Raw genomic sequence first — 24,225 nt, 5'->3', positions numbered from 1 at the left:
TGCCTCTCTTGGTGGGAATCGAACCCAGGGGCATTCTACCTCTGAGCTACCCCTCCAGCCCTTCTTTTATTTTTGTTTTTGAAATAGGGTCTAGCTAGGTTACCAAGACTCATATATTGCTGAGGCTGTCCTTGAACCTGCCATCCTCCCGCCTCAGCCTTCCGAGTACTGCAGTTACAGGTGTGCGCCACCATGCTTGGGACTGGCTGTATTTTGGAGAGAATTTTGTATTCTTAGGTTTATTTGAATTTCTTCAATTTACTTTGATTTCTATATTACATGCAAAGGTTAGGGTATATTGTTTGCTGGGTAAATGATTGTTTGCTCCATTAAGACTTTACTTAAGCGATTAATTTTCTTCCACAGGATGAATATTCCATTTTTCCTCAGACTTACTCCATAGATATCAACGGCTATATTCTTGTGTACTCTGTTACATCCATCAAAAGGTAAGGTCCAGCTGCCTGCTTATTGGTGGTGATGACAATTAGACTTGATTTTTAGGGTCAGTGTTTTTGTGTTTTTTTAATTTTGTGTGTGTGAGGGGTGTGATTTCCTGTAGAGCAGTCAGTTATTAAGGAGAAAAATAATATTCCCAATAAATGAAAGAACACTTCAGGCTGCTTGATAGTGGCTGAATATGACCTGAGTTTTTCTGCTAATTACGATGGGAGATATATAAATTGATTTGATGTTTTGGTGTTTTCACCACAAAAATATGGAATAGACTTACTTTTTTTTTTTTTTTTTTTTTTGCGGGTTTGGGGATGGAACCCAGGGGCATTTGACCTCTGAGCTACAGCCCCTGCAACCATGCCCAGCGGTTGGAATAGACTTTCTAATACAATTTGGGGATTTCAGTTGAAATAAGACTTTGCATAATAGGGTCTCACCTATATAAAAAAGAGGTTGCTCTTTTTATTGGGGAAGATTTTGACTCCTCTGGCCACATGTCTCCTGCGTCGTGGGGAGAGGTGTGTGACTGACAGAACAGAGCTGGCTGCGCAGAGCAGCAGAGCTCTGGTCCCAGGATCCGCTTCTCTCTAAGACTTCATGGGATGTCTGCCCGGGGAGAGTTTGCTCTGGTGTCCGCCTTTTATAATAGTACATCACTTAGCTGTTAATTCAAACAGTCTTTCTTCAGAAATATTAAGCACTTTGAATATAAAACCCTGAGTTAGAGGTAAAGCACCGCGCCCAGCGGTGCCCAGGCAGTGTGTGGCAGTGATGGGGTCCGCGTGCGCATCCAGCTCGAGCCAAGGCTGAGCTCACACCGCGACAGGCTTCTGTGTCACCGCGTGTGGTTACTCAGATCAGTGAGTTACCGCCAGGCGTGGTGGTGCAAGTCTGTGCTCCCGTACTTGGGAGGCTAGACAAGAAGATGGCAGGTTCGTGGCTAGCCTCAGCAACTTAGTAAAGACCCTGTTTCAGAATTTTTTAAAAGAAATTTTTTTAAGAGCTTGGGCAATAAATAGCCCAAAAGTATAATACCCTTTGGTTCAATTCCCGGTACCAAAAATAAACAGTAGCTAAAATTAAAAATGTATTTCCTTGATTACATTAGCCACAATTCCGGTGCTCGATAGCCTCGGGAGGCTGTTGGCAGCCAGTGGAAATCGCTGGCTCTCTGTCAGAGTTGCTTAACCTTTTTCTCCATGGCGGGGAAACGTACTTCTGGGTGTTGAGATCTAATTGTGAACCATTCGGGCATTATGGCTGCTCTTCTGAACAGACCCCACACTGCTGGTCCCCAGGAAAACCTCCACAAAACCAAGTGGCAGAACTATGTGTCCTCAGAGGAAACTGGGAAATGTGAAGAGTGGCTGTGGGGACGCCCAAGCACGGGCACTGTGAACTCTTGAGTCTGTCCTTAGTTTTCTGTGGCTCTATGGATTAAATTCAGGGGCCGTCTACGTCTGAGCTACATTCCCAGCCCTATTTTACTTCTTAGTTTGAAACAGGGTTTCACTGGCCGCGAACCTGCGATCCTCCTGTCTAGGCTTCCAAGTGCTAACCGGGCGTGGTGGTGCATGTTTGTAATCCTAGTACTTGGGAGGCTGATACAGGAGGATCACAGGTTTGGGACCAGCCTTTCCTACTTAGTGAGGCCCTTCACAACTTGGTGAGACCCTGTTTCAAAATAAAGAATACAAAGTAGGGCTAGCCATGGAACTTGGTGGTAGAATGCCCCTGGGTTCTATCCCCAGCACCAAAAACAGCTGCTTGAAAAGGCCAATTTGAGCCAGGCGTGGTGGCGCGCGCTTGTAATCCCCGCGCTTGGGAGGCGGAGACAGGAGGATCAAAGCCATCTGCGCCGGCTAAGAGACCCTGTTTCCAAATAAGAATATAAAATAGGTCTGGGAGCGTAGCCCGGAGGTAGAAGGGTTTCCAGGAACCCCAGTACCACCAAGAGGGGGGGGGGGGGAGGGCAGGAAGGAAGGATGGACGGACGAGCAAGCCGGCCAATTTGTTGATTCAAACTGTTGTTTTTGTATTGACTTTAAACTCTACTTAAATCATAACTATTGTTTGTTATGAAACAAAAGTCTTGGGGTTATTCCTTTGTATCATAAATTAGTATTGTTTTTTCTGACTAAACTTAAAGGAAAAGCACATTCCATTTTAAATTTTGTAATTTCTAGAAATAAAAAAAAACCACTCGGGTTTGAAAAGTGGAAGGTTTATGTTTTCATTACCCCTCTGACCACTGGACGAGTCAGTTTGCAGTGCCTTGGTGTTTCAACTGTGAATTAGGTAGGACAAGCAGAAGAACTCCTGTCGCTAGCAGCTAGAGCACTGACTTAAAACGCGGGCTAGCGAGGTGGGCTTGGTGACGCCCCGAATCCCAGCTACCCGGGCGCTAAGGCAGCAGGATCCCAAGCCTGAGGCCAGCCCGGCAACCTAGTGGACCCTGCATTAGATAAAAAGTAAAAGGGCTGTGTGCTGCTCGGTGGGTGGTCGAGTGCCGGCTCCGTCCTCAGAACAGAAAGCCCCCACAGAACTGGCGGCTAATGGAAGGAGAAGCGGTGCGCAGGAGTCTCCCGTCACGACACTGAAGCATGAATGTGCTCTTACTAAAGTCCTCAGAGCAGGACCTGCGCGCCCACGGTCTCTGGGCGTGATGGCTCAGGTGTCTCGCTGCCCGTGTCACCTGTGCGGACTGTCTCAACGGTGACCCAGCTGGCTTTTATGAGTGAGATACTTGTGAAGCAGTCAAAATCCAGACCGTTTTGCAGACTTGCACGGCTTTCTCCCGCCGGTCTCTTTAGTTGTATTGGCATACCTACTTCGGGAGCACTGTCTACCTGCCCTCAGCGCACCGCCCTTTGTAATTTTGAGACAAGGTCTCGCCAAGTTGCCCAGGCTGGCCTCAACGTGGGTCCTCCTGCCTTAGTCTCCCAGTAGCTGGGATACGGGCATGTGCTATCGCGCCCAGCCGTAATACACTTTTTAGCTAAGAGCTGCCGTGCCCAGGCTTCTCAGTTTGGCTTAGCCGCCGCACACAATTAGAAATTACATTTAATCCAGCACTGTACTTGGCAATTTAGTGAGGCCTTGTCTTCAAATAAAATATAGAAGAGGGCTGGGGTGTAGCATGGAGGCAGAATGCCCTTGGGTTCGGTCCCCAGTACCACACACACAAAAAGTATTTCACTGATATCTTCCCATGTATAAGGCACTATGTCTTTTTTGTTGTTGTTGGTACTGGGGCTGGAACCCTTCTTCGGGCTATGCTCCCAAACCTATATTTTATATTTTTATTTGGAAATAGGGTCTCTTAAGCCAGTGATCCTCCTGTCTCCGCCTCCCCGTGCCCACCACGCCCGGTGCTGTGTTTTTGTTTTTAATGCTGCTTTTCAAAAGCCCTCTAAATTGATAACCCTAATATTCCATTATGACCAGTAATTCAGAAATTACCGTCTTCAGCCATCCAGCCTGGTAGCACAGCCAGTCACTTAGGGATCGGCAGAGCGGGTCCTTAATTGGCTTTTAAGTGTTCATCAAAGTTTTGCCGTGGGTTAAAATGATCCGCAGAACTTCCCAGAATGGCCTTGGAGTTCCAGCGTGCTATGCACACGAGTCATTTCGGGATAGTTTTTTGTTGTGTTAGAAAAATTTGGTCTTTCCTTCGATGGGCTGTGTTTTCCTCCTGGGTTCTTCACCCATGGGCCCTAATGTGGTCTTTGAGACCCACGTAGAACCAGTGTTTGCTTTTGCGTGGCAAGCGGGGGGGGGGGGGGAGACGGCTCGGGCGGGTGAGTGTGGACCTGCCATGGAGAGTCCGCTGGGGCCGCGTCCCGTTCAGAGGGAGCGACGTTCGCAAGCTTGTTCAGCTCCTTGAGTTGCAGGCTGGTTGTCAGGGCCTCACTGCCAGAGGCTGCCAGCGAGACCAAAGCCACCGCCTTTAACCTGCCCGTGGAAGTGGCTGCCCGTTACTTTTGCCATCGGGTCCTTAGCACTCTGGGAGATTACCTCAAGTGTGGTGCCAGGGGCAGAGGGTGCTGCCGCCGCCTCTCAGCCTCGCCTTCCTGCTGTCCTCACGTCACTGACCACCTTGTTCCTTCCCAGGCAGCCGCTCTGCTTTTTATATTTATTCATTTATTTAGTGGTACTACGGGTGGAACCCCAGGGGCATTCTACCTGCAGGCTATACCACCAGCCCTGTTTTACTTTTTATTTGGAAACAAGGTCGCACTAAGATGCGGAGAGCCTCGCTAAGCTGCTGAGGCTGGCTTCAAACCTGCAATCCTCCTGTCTCAGCCTCCCAAGCACTAGGATCACAGGCGTGCAGCACCACCGGGCAGTATTCTAATGTCGGCAGTGCCGCACGTGCTCAGGGAACTGCGGCTCTGTACTTAGAACACCCGTACCGCCGGTTGGCTCACAGAGCTTGGGGCTGAGGGTCACGTGTTTTCCTAAGTAGTGGCGTGTGGTTTAGAAGCACGGTGTGTACGCCGGGCGTGGTGGGCACGCTTGTCATCCCCGCGCTTGGGAGGCGGAGACAGGAGGATCGCGCAGGTTCGGAGCCAGCCACGCTGGCTTAAGAGACCCTGTTTCCAAATAAAAAGTTAAAAAATAGGTCTGGGAGTGTAGCCCGTGGGAGTGTACCCCAGAGGTAGAAGGGCTTCCAGGAACCCCAGTACCACCAAGGGAAAAAAAAAAAAGGAAGCACGGTGTGCCGCATCCGGCAGACTTGCGTATTCCAAAGCTGGAGACGCAGTAGTGAGCATGGCGACGCCGCGCCTTGGTGGGCCTGTTTCTTCTGTGGTGACTGTGCTGAGGAGGTGAAGACAGGCAAGAGCCGGAGAAGTCTGGAGGGGACTTGTGAATGTGTGAGGTGAACAGGTGAACGGAAGGGGCTCAAGAGGTGATGTCGAGCACAGAGCTGGGAAGCCGCGGAGATCTTAAAGGGAAGCGCTCCGGGTGTGAGGAAGGCTGGCCGCGCTGGAGGGCGGCAGGGCGGGGTGGAGACAGGTCAGGGCTTGGAGCTGGCACTGCCAAGTCAAGATGGGTGCCGCGAGGACCTGTGGGGAGGGTGCTAGGGGTGCTAGGGGAGCTCGGCCGCACCATGGCAGTGGGGGGCACGACAGCGTCTGGACAGCTTCGAAGATGCGCGCTGGTGTGCCCGCTGTTACCTCTGGGTGAGGGTGGAAACGGCTTGTGGCCACTTGCATCAGTCCGCGTAAATAATCCCACTGCGCGGGGTAAGCGTTCCTTGTGCCATGGCTGAATGCGGTTGATCCAAGAGGGGTGTGCTTGGGAGCCCGCTACATTCAAAACCAAGACGTCCCCCAGAGGACGCCTGCGTAGAAAGAGGAGGGAGCGGGGCTGAGCACTCCCGCTCAGCAAAGCTCTCCGCGTTTTCAGCTGAGTAGTTCGTTCGTGATGACTGCGTCGGGAGAGTAAAGTCTGTCTCTGGGGTCTGTCTCCGGTGTTGGGCCGTCTCGTTTGAATACCTCACCTGTTCCACTTTGGATACTCTCCGTGCGGATTACTGGGCGAGAGCTCTGGCCCAGCATGCCTGGGGCCTTGTGTTTGATCTCCAGCATTGCCAACAACAAAACTTCAACCTAGCAGGGGCATGGTGGCACACATTTGTAATCCCAGTACTTGAGCGGCAGAGACCGAAGATTCAGGTTCGCGGATGGCCTCAGCTACTTAGTGAGGCTTTCCACAACTTAACGAGACCAATTTTCAAAGTAAAGAATAAAAAATAGGGCTGGGGGCGTAGCTCAGAGGTAGAATGCCCCTGGGTTCAGTCCCCAGTACGGCAAAACAAACAAAACTTCCACTTAAAAATAGTGTCTGAAGCCAGGCATGGTGGCACACACTGGTAATCCCAGCATTCAGGAGGCGGAGACTGGAGGGTCGTGGTTCGCGACCTCAGCTCCTTAGGCCCTTCACAAATCAGTGAGACCCTGTTTCGAAAAATAAAAAGACTAAAAAATAGGGCTAGGGGTGTAGCTCGGAGGTAGAAAGTCCCTGGGTTTTATCCCCAGTACTACCAAAAAAAAAAAAAAAAAACCTGTCTGAGAGCCAGGCATAGTGACATAGTGAGGGGTGCACGCTTAAAATCGCAGTGCTTTAGGAAGCGGAGACAGGAGTTTTACAGATTCACAGTCATCCACAGCAACTTATTGCGGCCCTGTACAACTTAAACCCTGTTTCAAGATTTAAAAAATTAAGCCAGGCAAGGTGGCATAATCCCAGGACTTGGGAGCTTAGACAGGAGGATCAAAAGTTTGAGGCCAGCCTCAGCAAGTAGTGAGGCTCAGTCAACCTAGCGAGACTGTTTCAAAATAAAAGTGAGATGGGGCTCAGAGGCAGAATGACTTGAGGCTCACCCCCCTCCCCCCAGTATCTGATTCCCCCCTTTTTGTCTTGCAGTTTCGAAGTGATTAAAGTTATCCATGGAAAACTGTTGGATATGGTGGGCAAAGTACAGTAAGTAGCGCTCTTTTATCTTTTGTGAGATAAGCTCACCGTAACAGCATCTTCTGAGCAATAACATCTTGCATTTTTTCAATAACTAGAATACCTATTATGTTGGTTGGAAATAAGAAAGACCTGCACATGGAAAGGTATGTAGCTTTTAAGTCGTTACTGATTTATAAAATCAAGTCTGAGGTGTTCTAGTCACTTAAGTGACATTTTCCATTACTGTTATGGGAAGGATAGATTGGGCTTTAGCATTTGTATGTGTTCAGAAGTGTTGTAGTTCTGCACAACAAAGGCAAAACTGCAGTGTAAACACCAGTGTATTTGTTTAAAAAATAGAGTAAACCTAGCCAGGCATGGCGGCGCACGCTTGTAATCCCAGCATTCGGGAGGTGGAGATCAGAGGATTGTGGTTCGTGGACAGCCTCAGCTACTTAGGCCCTTCGCAACTCAGTGAGACCCTGTTTCAAAAATAATAAAAAAAAATAGGGCTGGAGGTGTAGCTGGGAGGTACAGTGCCCCTGGGTTCCATCCCCGGTATCACAAAAAATTAAAGAGGAAGGGAGGGCGGGCAAACTATAGAAAACTCCAGAGCAGGGTGTTCGTGCCTATGGTCCCAGTACTTGGGAGGCTGAGACCGGAGGATAGCAGATTCAAGGACAGCCTCAGTAACTGAGGCTCACAGCAGCTTAGCAAGGCCCTGTTTCCAAATGAAAACCCTGTTAGGGCTGAGGGCACATCGTGGAGGTAAGAGGCCCCTGGCCTCATCCCCAGTCGCACCAACAGAAAAAGAAAAATACCGTGACAAAGCCACAGCCATCACCACTGCGCCTTGTGAGCACCAGGGCTGGGCACAGTGGTGAGCAGGGAGTGCGCCCGAGCCCTCGGGCCCAGGCTGCGGTGCGCCCTGGCTCGGCCGGCCCCCTGTGCGCCGCTTCCTGGTGGCCGGGCGGCTCTGCTAGGTGTGGACGTTCTGTAGAGCAAAGAGTGAAGACCGGGTGTTCTCTTTCCTTCAGGGTGATCAGTTACGAAGAAGGGAAGGCTTTGGCAGAGTCTTGGAACGCAGCATTTTTGGAATCATCTGCTAAAGAAAATCAGGTGCGCAGCATGCCGCGTCCCCCGGCAGGCGTGCGCCCTCGGCAGGTGGCGGGTGCTGTCCTCAGGCCCGCTCGGCCTCGGCCTCGGCCTCCTGTCCTTCCCTGTGGTGGGGCCGGTCTGAGGTTGAACCCCGGGCTCTCTGCCACTGAGCCGGCCGCCAGAGTGAGGACAGATTGAAAGACATTGACAGCTCCCCTAAGATCACGCTGTACTCTAAGACGTGAGGACTCTAAGTTAACTCTAAGCCAGATCACATCCGTTTTCCCCTGCTCCGTGGTTCTGGTAGGTGATCTAAGCCAGTGGCCTTGATTAGACAAGAGGCCTGGGCCTGGCCTGGCCGGAGGTTAGTCAGTACAGACACCTCATTCACGCCAACAGGACGGAAGGCAGATGTTGGATGGGTCAGTTTGTTGGACGGAGATTTTATGAAAGAAGCTTCTGTTCCCGTGAAATGTCAGGCAAGGTTATCGTGCAGGAGTGGGGAAGCCTGGAGAGGAGGAGGAGCACAGGCCTTCCTCTGGCAGAGTGATGGTGGCGGCACTGAGGGGCCTCCGATTTCTGCTCCTGGTGGGAAGTCAGGCCGGCCTCGTGTGTGCCGTGGGCGTGAAGTCCAGTGTTGAGGGTGGACTGTGGGCTCTAAGCTGGCCCCGGAAGGAAGGGAGAAGGCGGCCACAGGACAGAGCGCGTGTCAGGGCCCCATGGGGTTCAGAATTGGGGGTTTGGGTGTCAAGAGGGCGTGAGCTAGGAAGACAGTATGGTGGAATGTGTGAAATGGCGGCCGGCAATGAGCCTGCCTGCGGGCTCTTGAGGGCAGCAGCAGTTTCCTGCTCTCAGAGTCCTTCAATGACAAGGCTGCCCCACCCCGTGCCTGCCTCCCGTGGAGCCCGGGATGAGTCGGGAGGGGCTTGTGGGTGTCCATAGACGTGCCCTCGGTGGGAGAGGAGCCACCGCTGGGAGTTCGGGGAGGGCAGGAGGAGCGCCTCCCCTTGTGCGGTCCTGGGGTGCCGGGTCCGAGAGGGAAACTGGAGCTGGGAGTGACGAGGAGCCCGGGATCCAGAGGGAGGCCAGCGAGGCCCCACCCTCCTCCACGCTAACCCTGGCCGCGTTCCTCTTTCTTTCAGACTGCCGTTGATGTTTTTAGAAGGATAATTTTGGAGGCAGAAAAAATGGATGGGGCAGCTTCACAAGGGAAGTCTTCGTGCTCGGTGATGTGACCTGCTGCCGCAGAGCCCGAGGGCGCTGGGGTCTGTCCTGCCCGAAGAGGCAAGCGCTGGCACCTCTAAGATAAACTACGCTTCTTTTCTGTTCTGTTAACCTGAAAGATAGCATTTGGGTCAGAGTCCTTTCCCCTTCAGATTATGTTAAGCTCTGTCCAAATGAGTTCATTTCCATGTTCAAATTTTAAGCAATCATATTTTCAATTTATATATTGTATTTCTTAATAATATTATGACCAAGAATTTTATCGGCATTAATTTTTCAGTGTAGTTTGTTGTTTAAAATAATGTAATCATCAAAATGATACATATTGTTACACTACTATTAACTAGGCTTCAATATATCAGTGTTTATTTCATTGTGTTAAATGTATACTTGTAAATAAATAGCTGCAAACCTTAATCCTGGGCTGCTGAGTCTTCCAGGCTCCTGCCTGTGGGCCCCAGGATGGCATGGGGTGTGGCTGCCATGGCAGGCGGGGCAGCACGTGGGAGCACGTGGCTCGTGGTGGCTCCCGGGTCGGGGAGCTCTCTGCAGCAGCGACTGCTGTCCACTCCGTGAACCCGACTGTGGCCAGGCGCAGGGCGGGGAGGGCATGGGTGCCGCTCGTGCCTGGTGCGAGCGAAGGGAAGCAGCCGTGGATCCACCTTTTGTCCCCGCTGTGCTTGGCTTGATGCCCACAGTGGACGGGACAGGCGTTAGGAAACGGGTTTGACCACTCTAACATGCAGGGGGGGTGGGGGCATTGCCAGCAAGCGCTGTGCAGCCCTGGGCCCACGCCTGTGGCGAACAGGCCTCACCTTGCCCTTCGCCAGCCTGGGAGTGAAGCCATACTTCAGTTAAGCCCCTTCTGGCCAGGCTGACAGCCCACACCTGTAATCCCAGACTCGGGAGGCTGAGGCAAGCGTGTCGCGGGTTTGAGGTCAGCCTCAGTTAGCTTAGTGAGAACCTACTTCAGAATTTAAAAAAAAAAGCCGGTGCAGTGGCGCACACTTGTAATCCCAGTACTTGGGAGGCTGAGACAGGAGGATCGCAGATTCAAAGCCAGCCTCAGCAACATAGCAAGGCTTTCAGCAACCTAGTGAGACCCTGTGTCCAAATAGAGAAAAAAATTAGGCTGAGGGCATAACTTGGAGGTAGGTTCAATCCCCAGTACCAAAATAAAAATAATGATAGTCATAATTAAAAAGGGGTCTAGCTCAGAGGTAGAATGCTTCTGGCTTCAATTTTTAGGACTAAAATAATTTGGGCCCTTCCCAGTTAAAATTTTATAGAGCAAGCCAGGTGTGGTGGCGCACATTTGTAATCCCCGCTCTTCCGAGGCTCAGACAGGAGGATCGCACAGGTTCGAAGCCAGCCTCAGCTACTAAGGCTCTCAGCAACTTAGTGAGACCCTGTTTCCAAATAAAATATAAAATAAGTCGGGGAGTATAGCCTGGATGTAGAAAACCTCTGGGTTCCACCCCCAGTTACCACCAAAAAAAATTTTTACAGAGCTGTTTCTGACATTTAGCAAATGGTATTATAAGCGTGCGCTATCCCTCCTGGCTGGTGGCACGTGTTCCCAGCATTTGGGAGGCTGAGGCAAGAGGATCACAGGTTTGCGGCCAGCCTTAGCTACTTAGTGAGGCCCTCTGCAACTTAATGAGACACTATTTCAAAATTAAGAATAAAAGCTGGGCATGGTCATGCACACTGTAATCCCAGCATTTGGGAGGCTGAGACAGGATCACAGTTCAAAGACAACCTCAGCTATTTAGGATCTTTGCAACTCAGTGAGATCCTGTTTCAAAATAAAGAATAAAAAAATAGGGCTGGGGTGTAGCTCAGAGGTAGACTGTCCCTGGGTTGCATCTGCAGTACCACAAAAAAGAAAGAATGAAAAAGTAGAAAATAGGGCTGGGGATGTAATTTATAGATGGCCCCTGGCTCAATCCCCAGTGCCACAAATAAAACGTGCCATTTTTTGGATGCTTTTAAATGCTTTTGTCATCCCAAGATGATATCTTCCTGGCTGCAGGGAGCTCAGCTACTCTGTCCACCTGTTCCTCGGATGGTTCCTAAGGACCCCGTGACCCCGGAGAGCTTGAGTTCTGTGTCGACTGAGCCTTGAGATACGATATAGCTGGCTCGGTCCTGCCCAGCTAAAGGTGTGTGTGTGTGTGTGTGTGTGTGTGTGTGTGTGTGTGTGTGTGTGCACGCGCGCGCGCGTGCGCTTTAGTCAGGTGTGGTGGCACACACCTATAATCCCAGTACAATATACCCAACATTAAGATATATATAAAATCACACCTGAGCCAGGTTTGGTGGCACACACTTAGGAGGCTGAGACAGGAGGGTTGCAGGTTCGAGGACAGCCTCAGCAACTCAGACTTTGAGCATCCTAGCAGGACCCTGTTTCAAAACAAAAAATAAAAAGGGCTGGGGGTGGCCAGGCGTGGTGGGCACGCTTGTTATCCCCACGCTTGGGAGGCAGAGACAGGAGGATCGTGCAGGTTCAAAGCCAGCCTTACTGGCTTAAGAGACCATGTTTCCAAATAAAATATAAAAAAAAAAAACCACGTCTGGGAGTGTAGCCCAGAGGTAAAAGGGTTCTATTCTCAGTACCACCAAAAAAAAAAAAGTTTCACTGAAGCCAGGTGTGGTGGCGCACACTTTTATTCCCCTCTGGAAGCGGAGACAGGATCGAAAGCCTCTGAGTTCCACCCTCAGTACCACCAAAAAAAAAAAACAACCAGGTTCACTGATACTGTGCCGAATTCAACCTCCCACTGTGGAGGCCGGGCGAGATGCTGCTGCCGCTCCCGCCGCCGCCCTGCTTGTTCCTCCACCGCGCGGGCCCTGCGCTGTCTCCCCGCTGGGGCACACCCCCTCGCGAGTCCTCGCGCTGAGACTCGCCAGCTCCCCTCGAGTGTCCGTCTGTAATTGCGTGCATTTGTCGGACGGCCGCGCGTGACGAGTCATGGTTTCTTGTGCTACTAGGCCGCTGGCCGTCTAGACGCCCCCGATCCGGATCCTCCCTGCCGAGCTGCAAAGCGGGTACTTTCTCCTCCACCACTAGGGCTGCTGTGCTTTCCTTTACTGGATGCTGCTTCCGTTCTGGGTAGTTCTCTGGGAATTACGACGAATAATTTACCACACGACTTGAGGTTGACACCGGCTAGGGTTTAGTTAGAACCACACAAAAGCTTAGCTCCTGTGTATAGCTTTTACCCTCCCCAACCACCCTCCTTTTTTTTTGTGGTACTGGGGTTCCTGGAAGCCCTTCTACCTCCGGGCTACACTCCCAGACCTATTTTATATTTTGTTTTATTTGGAAACAGGGTCTTAAGCCAGCGCGGCTGGCTTCGAACCTGCGCGATCCTCCTGTCTCGGCCTCCCAAGCGCGGGGATTACAAGCGTGCGCCACCACGCCAGGCCCCCAACCCCCAGTTTTACAATCGCTGTCCTGAGGATATTTGGAGGGGGTGTGTGTATGCGTGCTTGTGCACACATACGCACACATGTCATTCCAGGGCTATTCTAACTGAGCTATACCTTAGCCCTTTTTCTTTTTTCTTTTTTTCTTTTTTCTTTTTCTTTTTCTGTGGTACTAGGGATGGAACCCAGGGGCTTTTTCTACCTCCAGGCTGCACTCCCAAACCTATTTTATAATTTTATTCGGAAACAGGGTCTCACTAAGTTGCTGAGAGCCTCACTAAGTAGCTGAGGCTGGCTTCGAACCTGTGCAATCCTTCTGTCTCAGCCTCCCCAGTGCGGGGATTACAAGCGTGCGCCACCACGCCTGGCTTAATTTATTTACTTAGAGATTGAACTCGGCATTTTATCTCTGAGCTAGGCCCCCAGCCCTATTTTATGTTTTATTTTGAAACAGGGTCTCCCTAAATTGCAGGGGCTGGCTTCAAACCGCAATGCTACTGTCCTAGCCTCCCAAGTACTGGGATTACAAGCAAGTGCCACCACACCCATTTTTTTTTTTAATTTTGTAATACAGTCTCACTAAGTTGCTGAGCCTGGCTTTAAATCTGCCTGCAGTCCTATCTCAGCCTCCCCGGTACTGGGATTCCAGGTGTCATGGTGCATGCCTGTCATCTCGTTTGGGAGGCTGAGACAGGAGGATCACAGGTTCAAGAACAGCCTCAGCAAGTAGAGACTCATCAACCTAGTGAGACCGTTTCAAAATAAAAATAAAATAGGGCTGGGGGTATAGCTTGGAGGTAGAATGCCTCTGAGTAACATCCCCAATACCACACACACACAACAACAACCAGAAAAACAATTTGAAAATTAATAGAAAACATAGGACCAGTTCTCCAACATACAGGGACTGGTAGAGACTTCCTCGATAAGACCCCCAAAGCTCAGGAAATGAAATTAAAAACCAATTGTGGGGCCAAGCTTGTAAGGGATGGCTCTAGGATTGTCAGGCAAGAGCATCCATTTTCCTGGGGTTTCCATTGCCTTTCCCCCTCTAGCCATTCCTGTTCTTGGGGCTCAGAAGCAGGGACATGGTTGGGCACCTGGGCAGGAGTAAGAGCGCCGCCAAGTGGACGTACGCGGCAAGGACTTAGGGCGGCCCTCTGCCTTGCTGTTGCTTTTGAGTTTGGCTAACTTTCCTTCGATGCCCCCTGCAATGCGTGACAGCTACTTTTGCTGGCTCCAAACTGCCTTGAGAGTGCTTCAAGTCCTTCCTTGTAGAGAGCCCCGTAGACATGGAAGGTCTGCAAGGCATACTTAGGGTCAGTGGAGACAGTATCTGACCTTTCCTAACCCAAGTGCACGGTGGGGCACTCTGCTCAGTCTTTTATGAATTTTAGGAATTTGTCCAGGGTTCCAAAACCACATGCAGCTTGCCATTTCCCTTGATGATTTATGTAACTGCTCCCATCTACAAACATTTCTTTTTTTAAATTTTCTTTTTTTTTTATTTTTTTTATTTTGGAGTACTGGGGATGGAATGCAGAGTCATTCTACCTCCGAGCTACACCCCCAGCCCTATTTTTTATTCTTTATTTTGAAACAGAGCCTCACTGAATTCAGCAAGGGGCCTCACTAAGTAGAAGCTGAGGCTGTCCTCAAACTGCGATCCTCCTGTCTCAGCTTCCCAAATGCTGGGATTACAAGCGTGCGCCACCACGCCCGGCTTAATTTATTTACTTAGAGATTGAACTCGGCATTTTACCTCTGAGCTAGGCCCCCAGCCCTATTTTATATTTTATTTTGAAACAGGGTCTCCTGTTTCAAAATAAATGTCTGAGTCAGGGAAAGGGTGGTCTTTCAGGCCTGGCCTCCGTGAGCGGGTCTGCGCCAGCATCCCTCACAGGCAAGGATTGGTGACTTCCCGCTGAGTGGCAGCAGAGTGCCTGGATTTAGGGTAAGCACCACCTCCAGCTGTATATGCCAATTCTCACAGCAAGCCTTGTATTTTGTGAGCCTGGCGTTGGCCGGCCAATGGTGCCTCTAGAGTTCACGGGTGAACCTCTGGAATGGGCACCTTTACCAGTAGTCTGTGCTAAGGTTAGCCTGTCTGCTTCTGGGACAAAAAGCTGTTGCTGCATGGGCCCGGAGGCACAGTGGCCATCCAGCAGTGGCTTGGTCCAGTTGCTTTGAGAGGTAAGCAACTGGCGGATACCAAGCCCCAATCTGCTGGATCAGAGCCCCAACTTTTTTTTTTCTTTTTGAGAGAAACAAGGTGAAAGTCTTTTCTAGGTCTGGGAGCCCTGAGGCAGGAGAAGTTTGCAGTTGCCTTTTAAGTTGTTGAAAAGCCTATTGCTCTTCTTCCTCCCACACAAAGGGGGCTTTATCTTCCCCTCTGTGGATTTGTAAAGGGGTTTTGCTGTGGTAGCAAAGTTTGGAATTCAGATGTGACAGACTCTGAGGCTCCCCAATTCACTCAGGGCTCTCTGGTTGGCAGGGGCAGGGATGGTTGGACTGCATCTTTGACTCCAGCCCCCCAACAGTCTTTTCCTTCTCTGGATGGTGAACCCCAGATAATTTACTTTTTGCTGGCAGATTTGGTTCTTATTCTTACAAACTTTGTAACCACCGTGTTCTAGGAGGGTGAGCAGCTGGCCTGTTCCTTTGACTTCAAGAGTTTTTTGCCCAAGGAGGAAGTCATCAACGTACTGGAGGAGGTGCGGGAGGAAAAAAACTTGAGATCTGGGGTCAGAAATCGGGAGATTTTAAGCCCTGAGGGTAATCAGTCTAGATGAACTGGGTTTTAGTTCTAGTGTCTGGGTCTTCCCTTTCAAAGGCAAACAGTACTTGGCTCACAGGAGCCAGATGGACACTAAAAAAGACATCTTTTAGGTCCAGACATGTGAACCAGGCTGCAGTGCCAGGAGCAAACTTAGAAGAACATGCCAGTTAGGCACTGTGGGTGGTTGGTGACCGCAAGTCCTACACTGGCTTAGTCCTGGGGTCTCAGCTTTGTGAGTGTGTGGAGCTGGGGATGGAACCCAGGAGCATTCTATCTCCAAGCTACACTCATAGCCCTATCTTATATTCTTTATTTTGAACAGGGTTTCACAAAGTTGCAGAAGCCCTCATTAAATAGCTGAGGCTGGCTGCCAGCTCAGAGCCTCCTGTCTTAGCCACCCAGGTACCACACCTGACTGGATCTCTGCTTGTTGATGGCAAAAGAGGGATGTTCTGCTGGGACCAGCACGATGTGATACTACCACGTTGTTAAGAGCTCTTTAAGTGTGGCTGCTTCCCTCCAGGCCCAGCCAGGGGACTGAATTCTGTTCTAGCTGCACCGGTTGGGTATCAGGGCCAAGTTCAACAACTACTGGTGCCTGGAATCTGGCCATTCCAAGTGGACTGGACCGCAGCCTCTGGGGTGAGAGAACCCCTTCTTCCCCTCAGTCTCCACTGTTCTTTTTGGGGCGTTTACAGTGTGCAAATGAGAGAGACTGGTACCGACAGCGTCATTTTGCCCTCTTCTGAAAAGGCGGTGGTTGTTCTGTGTTTGCTGAGGAGGTCCCGACCCAGCTGCAGAACTGGATAGTCTGGCTTATATAAAATGTGAGCCGGATGTGGTGGCGCACACTTGTCATCCCAGCATTCGGGAGGCCGAGACAGGAGGATCGTGGTTCGCGGCCAGCCTCAGCTACTACTTAGGCCCTTTGCAACTCAGTGAGACCCTGTTTCAAAATAAAGAATAAAAATACGGCTGAGGATGTAGCTCAGAGGTAGAGTGCTCCTGGGTTCCATCCCCAGTACCGCCAAAAAAAAAAAAAAAAAAGAAGGTGAACAGTGTCTCCCCGTCTAGGGTGCATTTGTAGGGTAAAATGCCTGCCTTTCCCTGTTGCTGTAACCGTGCTGACATGCTGGTTAGTAAGGGAGGCTGCTGGATTGATACGCACTGAATGTTCTGCCCCAACATAGACAAGGAGCTCGAGATTTTGCCCCCCACTGTCACTTGGACCATGGGCCCCTCGGCGGATCTGGGCCCGATCCCCTTCAGGTATCAAACAAACCAGCCTGGCTGACTGTCAGGAGAGGAGCCGGGGAGGGGCCTGATGGCTCCTCATGGGGCCCTTGACCTTTTTTTTTTTTGGTCATACTGGGGATGAAACCCAGGGACATTCTACCTCCAAGCAACACCCCCAATGCTATTTTTTATTTTGAAACAGGGTCTCATTGAGTTGCAAAGGACCTGACTAGGTAGCTGACACTGTCCTCGAACCACGATCCTCCTGTCTCAGCTTCCCAAATGCTGGGATTACAAGCGTGCACCACCACACCCGGTTTGGCCCGCGCCCTTTCTTAGGGCATTCCTTCTTCCAGCGCCCAATTTCCTCGCACAGTTCACCTTGTCCCGGTGGGGAGGAGCCCTCTTTTCTTCAGGTGGCCCGGGGACAAGGGGCTTTGGGTTCCTGGGTTGGCTCATCACTGCAGCTCCGATGAGGTCAGCTTTCGTCATATTTTCTGATCTGCTTGTCATTTTTCTTCAGTATCGTGGTTGATGAAGACCTCGTTCACTACCTCAAGGGGTGGGGGAGCATTCACTGCAACAAGTCCTTCCAGCTTCCGTAGCCCCCGCGGATGTCACCAGCACTCTGGCTGACATGAATGTCAACCATTCATTGGTTTGGGGTCAATGGAGTCAAGGTGTGATAGCGTCACAGAGCCGCTCCTAAAGGCCCCAAGCTCGCCAGGCCCTGAAGGACCTCCCCGAGCACGGCAGCGTTGGTGGCCGTGGTGCCCTTTCGAAGTCCTGGCGGAGGGCCTCGGTACGCCTCCAGTTTTACCACATTTCTGGAATCATTTGGGTCCCGTGGGGGACCTGCTGCCGGTAGGCAACCTGGAGCAGAAGCTGGGGGTTTAGAGCTTCTACTGGGGTGTTTTTCTCAGCCCACCGGGCTGCTGCCTGAGGATGGAGGGTCTTTCTTCAGTGTTGAGAAGAGTCAGGAGAAGCTGGCGACAATCAGACCAAGGAGAACTGCTTTTGGAAGACACACTGGAGGAGGTCAGCCAGAGCCTGCTAGCCTCTCAGCAGAGGAGAGCATGGTGTTTCCAGTTCAGAAGACCTGCTGTACTAAAAGGTTGATGCACAAAGGTCAGTGGGCTGAGCCGTAATTGCCGTAATTGCCGTGTGCGTGCACACTGGGGACTCCTCAAACCTGCCTGAGTGAAACCTGGACACTAGATGGCAGTAGTTTATTGAACAGGTTTTTCCTGTTTTGTTTTTTGTTTTGTTTGTACTGAGGATGAACCTAGAGGCAGTCTACCTCCAAGCTATACCCCCAGTCCAACTTTTTAAATTTGGAAACAGAGCCGGGCGTGGTGGCGCACGCTTGTCATCCCCGCGCTTGGGAGGCAGAGACAGGAGGATCGCGCAGGTTCGAAGCCAGCCGCGCACGCTGGCTTAGGAGACCCTGTTTCCAAATAAAAATGTAAAAATAGATCTGGGAGGGTAGCCCGGAGGTAGAAGGGCTTCCAGGAACCCCAGTACCACCAAAAAATAAATAAATAAATAAAATTTGGAAACAGAGTGTCACTAGGTTTCTGAGTCTAGTTCTGAGGCTGGCTTTGAACCTGTGATCCTCCTGTCTCAGCCTCCCAAGTACTGGGATGACAAGCGTGCACCACCACACCCGGCTTAATTTTTTTTTTTTTTTTTTTATGGGTCTAGGGATGGAACCCAGGGGCATTTGACCTCTGAGCTACACCCCCTGCCCTATTTTTTATTCTTTCTTTTGAAACCGGGTCTCACTGAGTTGCAGAGGGCCTCACTAAGTAGCTGAGGCTGTCAGTGAACCGCGATCCTCCGGTCTCAGCCTCCCGAATGCTGGGATTACAAGCGTGTGCCACCATGCGGGGCTCTGGCTTAATTTTTATTTTGAAACAGTTTCACTGAATTGCCAAGAGCCTTGCTAAATTGCTGAGGCTAGCCTTGAATGTGCAATCCTCCCATCTCAGCCTCTCACATACTGGATTTACAGGCAGGTGCCAGCATGCCCATCAAGGTGAACAGGGCTTTTATGAAGCCAGTTACAAGGCTGTAGATAACCAGCAGGCCCCGTCCATGCTGACGTTGACAGTGGTGGCTCTAGCGATGGTGGCGAAGGGGAGGACTTGTCTGTGGCTTCATCAGAAGTTCTGTGGTGCTGCCAGGAGGATGGCAGAGTCGGGGTCCCGCTAACAAAGCTGGGTGGCCGGTCAGATGTGCCTGGGCGTGGTGATGGGTGAGGAGGGGCGAAGGTGCCCGTGGGGCTGGCCACTGCTCTCCTCTGGGACACACACATGGTGGCCGGTCTGATGTGTCTGCGTCTTTCTACGATGAGCAGTATTTGGGCTTCAGCTGGTCGCCGCCTTCCGGTGGCCAGTCCTCTCCAGAGGTTGGGTCCGTAATCACCTGTATAAGCCTTTTCAAAGTTCCTGATCTTGAGGTCGAAGGGAGTGGGCTACCCTCTTTCCCTCCCATTCCTACCTAGGGAATCTGGTCCTGTGCCCGGGGTGCCTGAAGCGGATAGTACACAGCACAGGCTTCATCCGCGCCCAGCCGTCCTCCTCGCAGAGGCGGTCCAGCCGTCCCTTGGCCCGGGCAGCGGACTCCACACTCGTTTCGGCCCTGTGAGGCGCGGACCGGAGTCTGGCCCTGACGTTCATCTCAGTCACACACCCGCACTCACCATTCACACACACCCAACCTGGCCCTGAACTGGATTCTGGTTTCAGATCCCTCGGACACTACCAGGGAATGCCCAAGGCGGTGACTGACCCCCTTCTTCTGCTCTTCGGATAGCTGGACCTGACAGAGCCCAGGCCTGCTGTGATCGGACGTCAGCGCTGGGTAAGGGCCTGTTCCTTCTCTGGCCAAAGACCTGGGCGGCTGTCGGCCCCAGAGTGGACCGCCTCCGGAAGCCCACACCCTTGTTACGGTGGGAACTGTTCCTGACTGTTACAGTGAGGCGGAGCTGCGGGTTCTTGTTCTGAGCCGTGTGTAGAAAACAACAGCCCAAACTCTTGCTGTAAGCTTAAGCGATTTTATTATTACAAAGATAGAAACAGACAGTGGAGCCTACACTCCACAGAGGGAGTGCAGGCGAGCGGCCTGAAGGTAAGTCACTGGAGTTCTAGATACAGAACAGTCATATAGACACATGGCCCTTCATCTTGCTCTACCAAGTAATCCTCTGACCCCACTAGCTCCGCCCCTTCGCGGGCAGGTCTTTTGATGTGGGGCTTCCTTCCTGTAGACCTGCCCTGTCTCCAGTACAGACCCCAAGCTTTCTGTTACACCCCAAAATGTGTTCATTGATTATTGGTAGTCTGGGATCTCTTGAAGGCTTACGTCCTCAGGAAATCTTGGCTTATCCTAGGAATGTAAAGGTCCCTTGCTAATCCCCTCGGTGCCTGGGACTCCTCTGCACTCAGGCTTCTGGCTTTCCAACACCAAAGCTATTTTCAAAACATTCCGGAGTCCTTTCCCAGTACCCCACACCCCCAGCGCCACAGAGGCCTGTGGCGATCAGTGGGTCGACGTCCACGCCGGGAAGGCCGACTCCCGAGACACAGACTGGAGGAGGCAAAGCGCCCAGACCAGAACGGCCCACGGCGCCTCCTGACGGCCTCACCAAAAAGTGCGGGCGGCTCCGCCCCAGAGACAAGAGACAGTGGTCGGAGCGTTCTTTGTTCGCTAGTGAAGCCCAGTAAGCAGAGCTTCAGGTCCTAGCCCCAAGCACGGAACTTACTGGGTTTTTATACATCTGGTCACCTAATTGTGGGGGAGAGGTTTATTTCACCTAGTGAAGTCGAGGTGCCAAGGCAGAAAAGTAATTAGTATATGCCCCCCCCCTTTTATTTTTTTCCAGTAGTAGGGATTGAACCCAGGGGCATTCTACCTCCAAGCTGCGGCCCCAGTTTCTTTATTAGGAAACAGGGTCTCACTGAGTTGCGATGGGCCTCATTAAGTAGCTGAGGTTGGCTGTGAACCTGGGATCCTCCTGTCTCGGCCTCCCGAGTACTGGGATTATAAACATGTGCTGCCAGCCCAGCTTGCCAGTTGCTATTTAATACACTTTTATTGATACACTGTAAGGGCCATCAGAGTACAGTGTAACCGGTGTGCTGGAGACCTCCAGGCCCTCCAGAGCTTCCTCCGCTCCACCCCTCCCTCCCCTTCTTCCTACCTGATATTGAAACAGACCTTTTCCTCGCCAGGGTTCTTGTCTCTGAAGTATGAGGAATGACACTTGCAGACAACGGAAATGTGTGCTGGGATTCATCGTAAAGAGAAGAGGGAAGAGACAGGCCAGCCTGTGAGCAGCGGGACCCTGGACTCGGCCTCCTGGACGCTACTTGGGAGTAGCCCAAGCCACGTGCAGTCAATTGCAAACCACATCCTCCCAAAGTCCACGTGCTCGCTGAAGAGAGCCGCAGGCCACCCCCGGGCCTCGGTCAGCCTTGGTGTCCAGCAGGGGCCTCTGGTCACTACCCGGGACAGCGGGGGCTGGCCGGGCTGGGTGCCGTCAGTCACACACCACTTTCTCTCAAGGCCAACATGATCCTCGAGAGACAGAGCAGAGCTCCCCCGAGGGAGGGGCTGGTGCTTGTCTATGGCTTTGTATGCGTCTTTGGGTTTCCTCCCCTCCCCAGAGGTGGCTTCCTGGGACTTAGTGACCTTTATGGTCTCCTCTCAGTTGTGGTCCTCTGGGACCTCCCGGGATTGCTTTATCTTCAATAAAGCAGATTGTTTTAAACCTCCAGTCACTCTCAGGAGGCTCTGATCTTAGTCCTTGACATTCAGGAAGTCTGGGTGTCAAGGAAGTTTTGGGATCCAGTTAGCACGTTGCCTCTCGGGCAGTGGCCCTCAGGCTGCAGTCGGCCAGCACAGCTGCTCATAAACTCGTGGCCGTGAAGGCGACGTGTGGACCTCTGCCACCGTCCTCCCACCTCACGTCCGGCCCTACTAGCTCCTGAAGCTCCCGCTGTGTCTCCAGCAGCGCAGAGGCTCCAGCCAGGGTTCCAGAGGCCACACCCACATAGGTCACTGGGAGAGTCACAAATGACCTCGGCAGATCCCAGAAATGTATCTCATAGTCTGACCCAAGGTGCCAAGAAGAGCGTGACCTCTGGCCCTAATACTGCCCGGCATGCGTAGCAGCTGCGCCCTCAGCACGGTCCCACACCCCTCTAAACCCTGTGCAGTGTGTCTGGGAAGGACACCTTCGTGGTACCTGGCTACATTAATGCCGCAGGACTCACTGTTATTACTGCCAGTCTTACTGATTTATCATCATTCCGGAATCCCCGTCGCCAGCCCTGCGATTTTCCCGGGGTGTAGTTACCGTGACCACCACCAGGGGTCAGGCTTTGGCACTTTCCTGTCTGCGCTGTATTGGGAGCAGGGACGCTGAGGACCGAGGGCTGGCCTTGCAGGACCCAGGTTCCCAGTCCTTCCTTCCCTGCCCGCATCCAGAAGAGGGCTACTAACGAGGCTGAGGCCAACACCTGCATTCATTCATTCATTCACCCATCTCGCTCCTCCCTATCCCGGAGGCTGGGCCCCTTGGGAGGAGCTAGAGAGGCTGGTGGGGCTAGCAGAGAGGCCCTTCACCAGGGCGCCCAGCGGGGGCCTCCCTCCCTGCACCCAAACCCTGCATGTGCTGGAGCTCAGCAGCGTGGGATCAGGCTGGACCAGCGCCTCTGTAGTGCTGAGCTGGACACCTGGGCCTTGCCCAGGACATCCCGTCTACACTGCCCTCCTGCCCTCGCCCTCCTCGGAGCCTCTGAGCAAAGTGCTTCCAGCTTTAAATTCATGTGGGGCTGGGGGAGGTGCTGGGAATGGAACCCGGGGACATTCTCCCTCTGAACTGCACATCCAGAGCTTTTAATTTTTTCAAATTTTGAACCGGGCTCACTAGGTTCCTGAGGCTGGGCTGGAACCTATGATCCTCCTGTCCCAGCCTCCCAAGTACTGGGATCACATTCCCCTGCCGCAGCCTGGTGAGCTCTCTGTCCTGGGAGCCGGCCTGACACTCTCCTGGGTCAACACCGCCTCCTTTCTGCTCAACCCAGAAGCCCCAAAGTCTCCCGCTCACCCCAGCTGCGGCTGTCAGCTCTGCTGGTGGAGAGCGCAGGAAGCCACCGCCTGGCGCTCATGGTGACTCGGGACTGTGAGTGGACTGGAGGCTGCTTCTGCTAAGAGCCCTGACTTCATTTGGACCTGCAGATAGATGCCCCGTGGGCACCTCAAAGCAGGGCCTCTGCCTTCATTTGGTGCTTGCTTGCTTGCTTGCTTGCTTTCTTCCTTTCCTTCTTTCCTTCTTTCTTTGTGGTACTGATACTGGGGATTGAACCCAGGGACGTTCTGCCTCTGAGATACACCTCCGTCCCTTGTTTTTTTAAAGTTTTATTTTGAAACGGTCTTGCTGGGTTGATGAGCGCCTCCGTATTTAGTAGCCTGTCCTCAAGCCTGCGGTCCTCCTGTCTCAGCCTCCGCCGCCGCCTCCGGTCTCCGTGCTGCCTTGTACCATGGATCAGGTTCCTGCCCAACTGCACACGCGCATACGAATCACTGACCGTCTGTCCAAACACTGGTAACGCAAGGCGCAAGGCTGATTGGCGCTGTATTTGCCCCCCCTCTTTTGCTCCCCTCACCCCCAAGACACCAAAATTAGAACAATTAAGATATTCTCAGACCGGGCCTGGTGGCCACGCTGAGATAGGAAGTCACAGGTTCGAAGCCAGCCTCGGCTTGTTAGTGAGGCTCTCAGCAACTTAGTGAGACCCTGCTTCCAAATAAAATATAAATAGGTCTTGGGTGTGGCCTGGAGGTAGAAGGTCCCTGGGTTCCATCCCCAGTCTGTCTCTCTCTCTCTGCCTCTCTCTCTGTGTCTTTCTGTCTCTCTGTCACACACACACACACACACACACACACACACACGCCATTCTCGTGATTCCAGGAATGGCCAGGTGCAGGGTACAGGCCGATACTCCCGGTTCCTCGGGGGGGTGGGGGTGCTGAGACAAGGCAGCCTCAGCAACTTAGCTGCGCAGGCCGATCACCCCCTGATGGACTGCGCGGAAGTGGGAGCGGTCACCCATAAGGACCGGGGCTGCCCCCTAACAGAAGCAAGCGTCTCAAGTCCAGTTGCCCCAGCGCCAGGAGTGCTCCCCGAGCTTGCAGGCCCCTGCAGGGCCAGACCCAAGGCAGTGATCTCCCAGAGCGTCTGGCCTGCATGGGCAGCTGCGCCTCCCGCCTCCCCGCCTGGGGCTCCCAAGTGAGCCTGCCGCCCAGGACAGCGCTCAAGAATAAAAGAGTTTCCTACTTCATCATTTGCAGATACCAGCAAAAGCCATGCTCTCTCGGCATCTGCATTTTCGCAGTTAAATAGGCAAAATCTCAAAGTGAGAAATAAGCCCCGAGAGAAGGTGTGCTCGCTGGCCAAAAGCATCTTTCCACTTTTAGATATTCTTGCATAACTATTATTCTTCTAGTATTCTTTAACTCTCTACACG

The 24,225-nt window shown here is 52.2% G+C and overlaps 1 protein-coding gene across 1 annotated transcript in view; it reads left to right on the top strand.

The window, feature by feature from the left end:
• Window positions 1–9,646, top strand: part of RHEB (Ras homolog, mTORC1 binding) — a 40,584-nt gene extending 30,938 nt beyond the window's left edge. The window contains exons 4-8 of the mRNA XM_080701974.1: window positions 367–449; window positions 6,889–6,945; window positions 7,035–7,082; window positions 7,956–8,037; window positions 9,159–9,646. Of these exons, the coding sequence (XP_080558100.1) occupies window positions 367–449; window positions 6,889–6,945; window positions 7,035–7,082; window positions 7,956–8,037; window positions 9,159–9,251 (363 nt within the window). The 3' untranslated portion in view covers window positions 9,252–9,646. The remainder of the gene's footprint in view (window positions 1–366; window positions 450–6,888; window positions 6,946–7,034; window positions 7,083–7,955; window positions 8,038–9,158) is intronic.
• The last annotated feature ends 14,579 nt before the right edge of the window (window positions 9,647–24,225 follow it).

Source organism: Muscardinus avellanarius, assembly GCF_963383645.1.
Source record: "Muscardinus avellanarius genome assembly, chromosome: 9".
NCBI classification, from domain to species: domain Eukaryota; kingdom Metazoa; phylum Chordata; class Mammalia; order Rodentia; family Gliridae; genus Muscardinus; species Muscardinus avellanarius.
The sequence above is the reverse complement of the archived record's forward strand: the minus strand, read 5'-3'. Positions and strand labels throughout refer to the sequence as shown.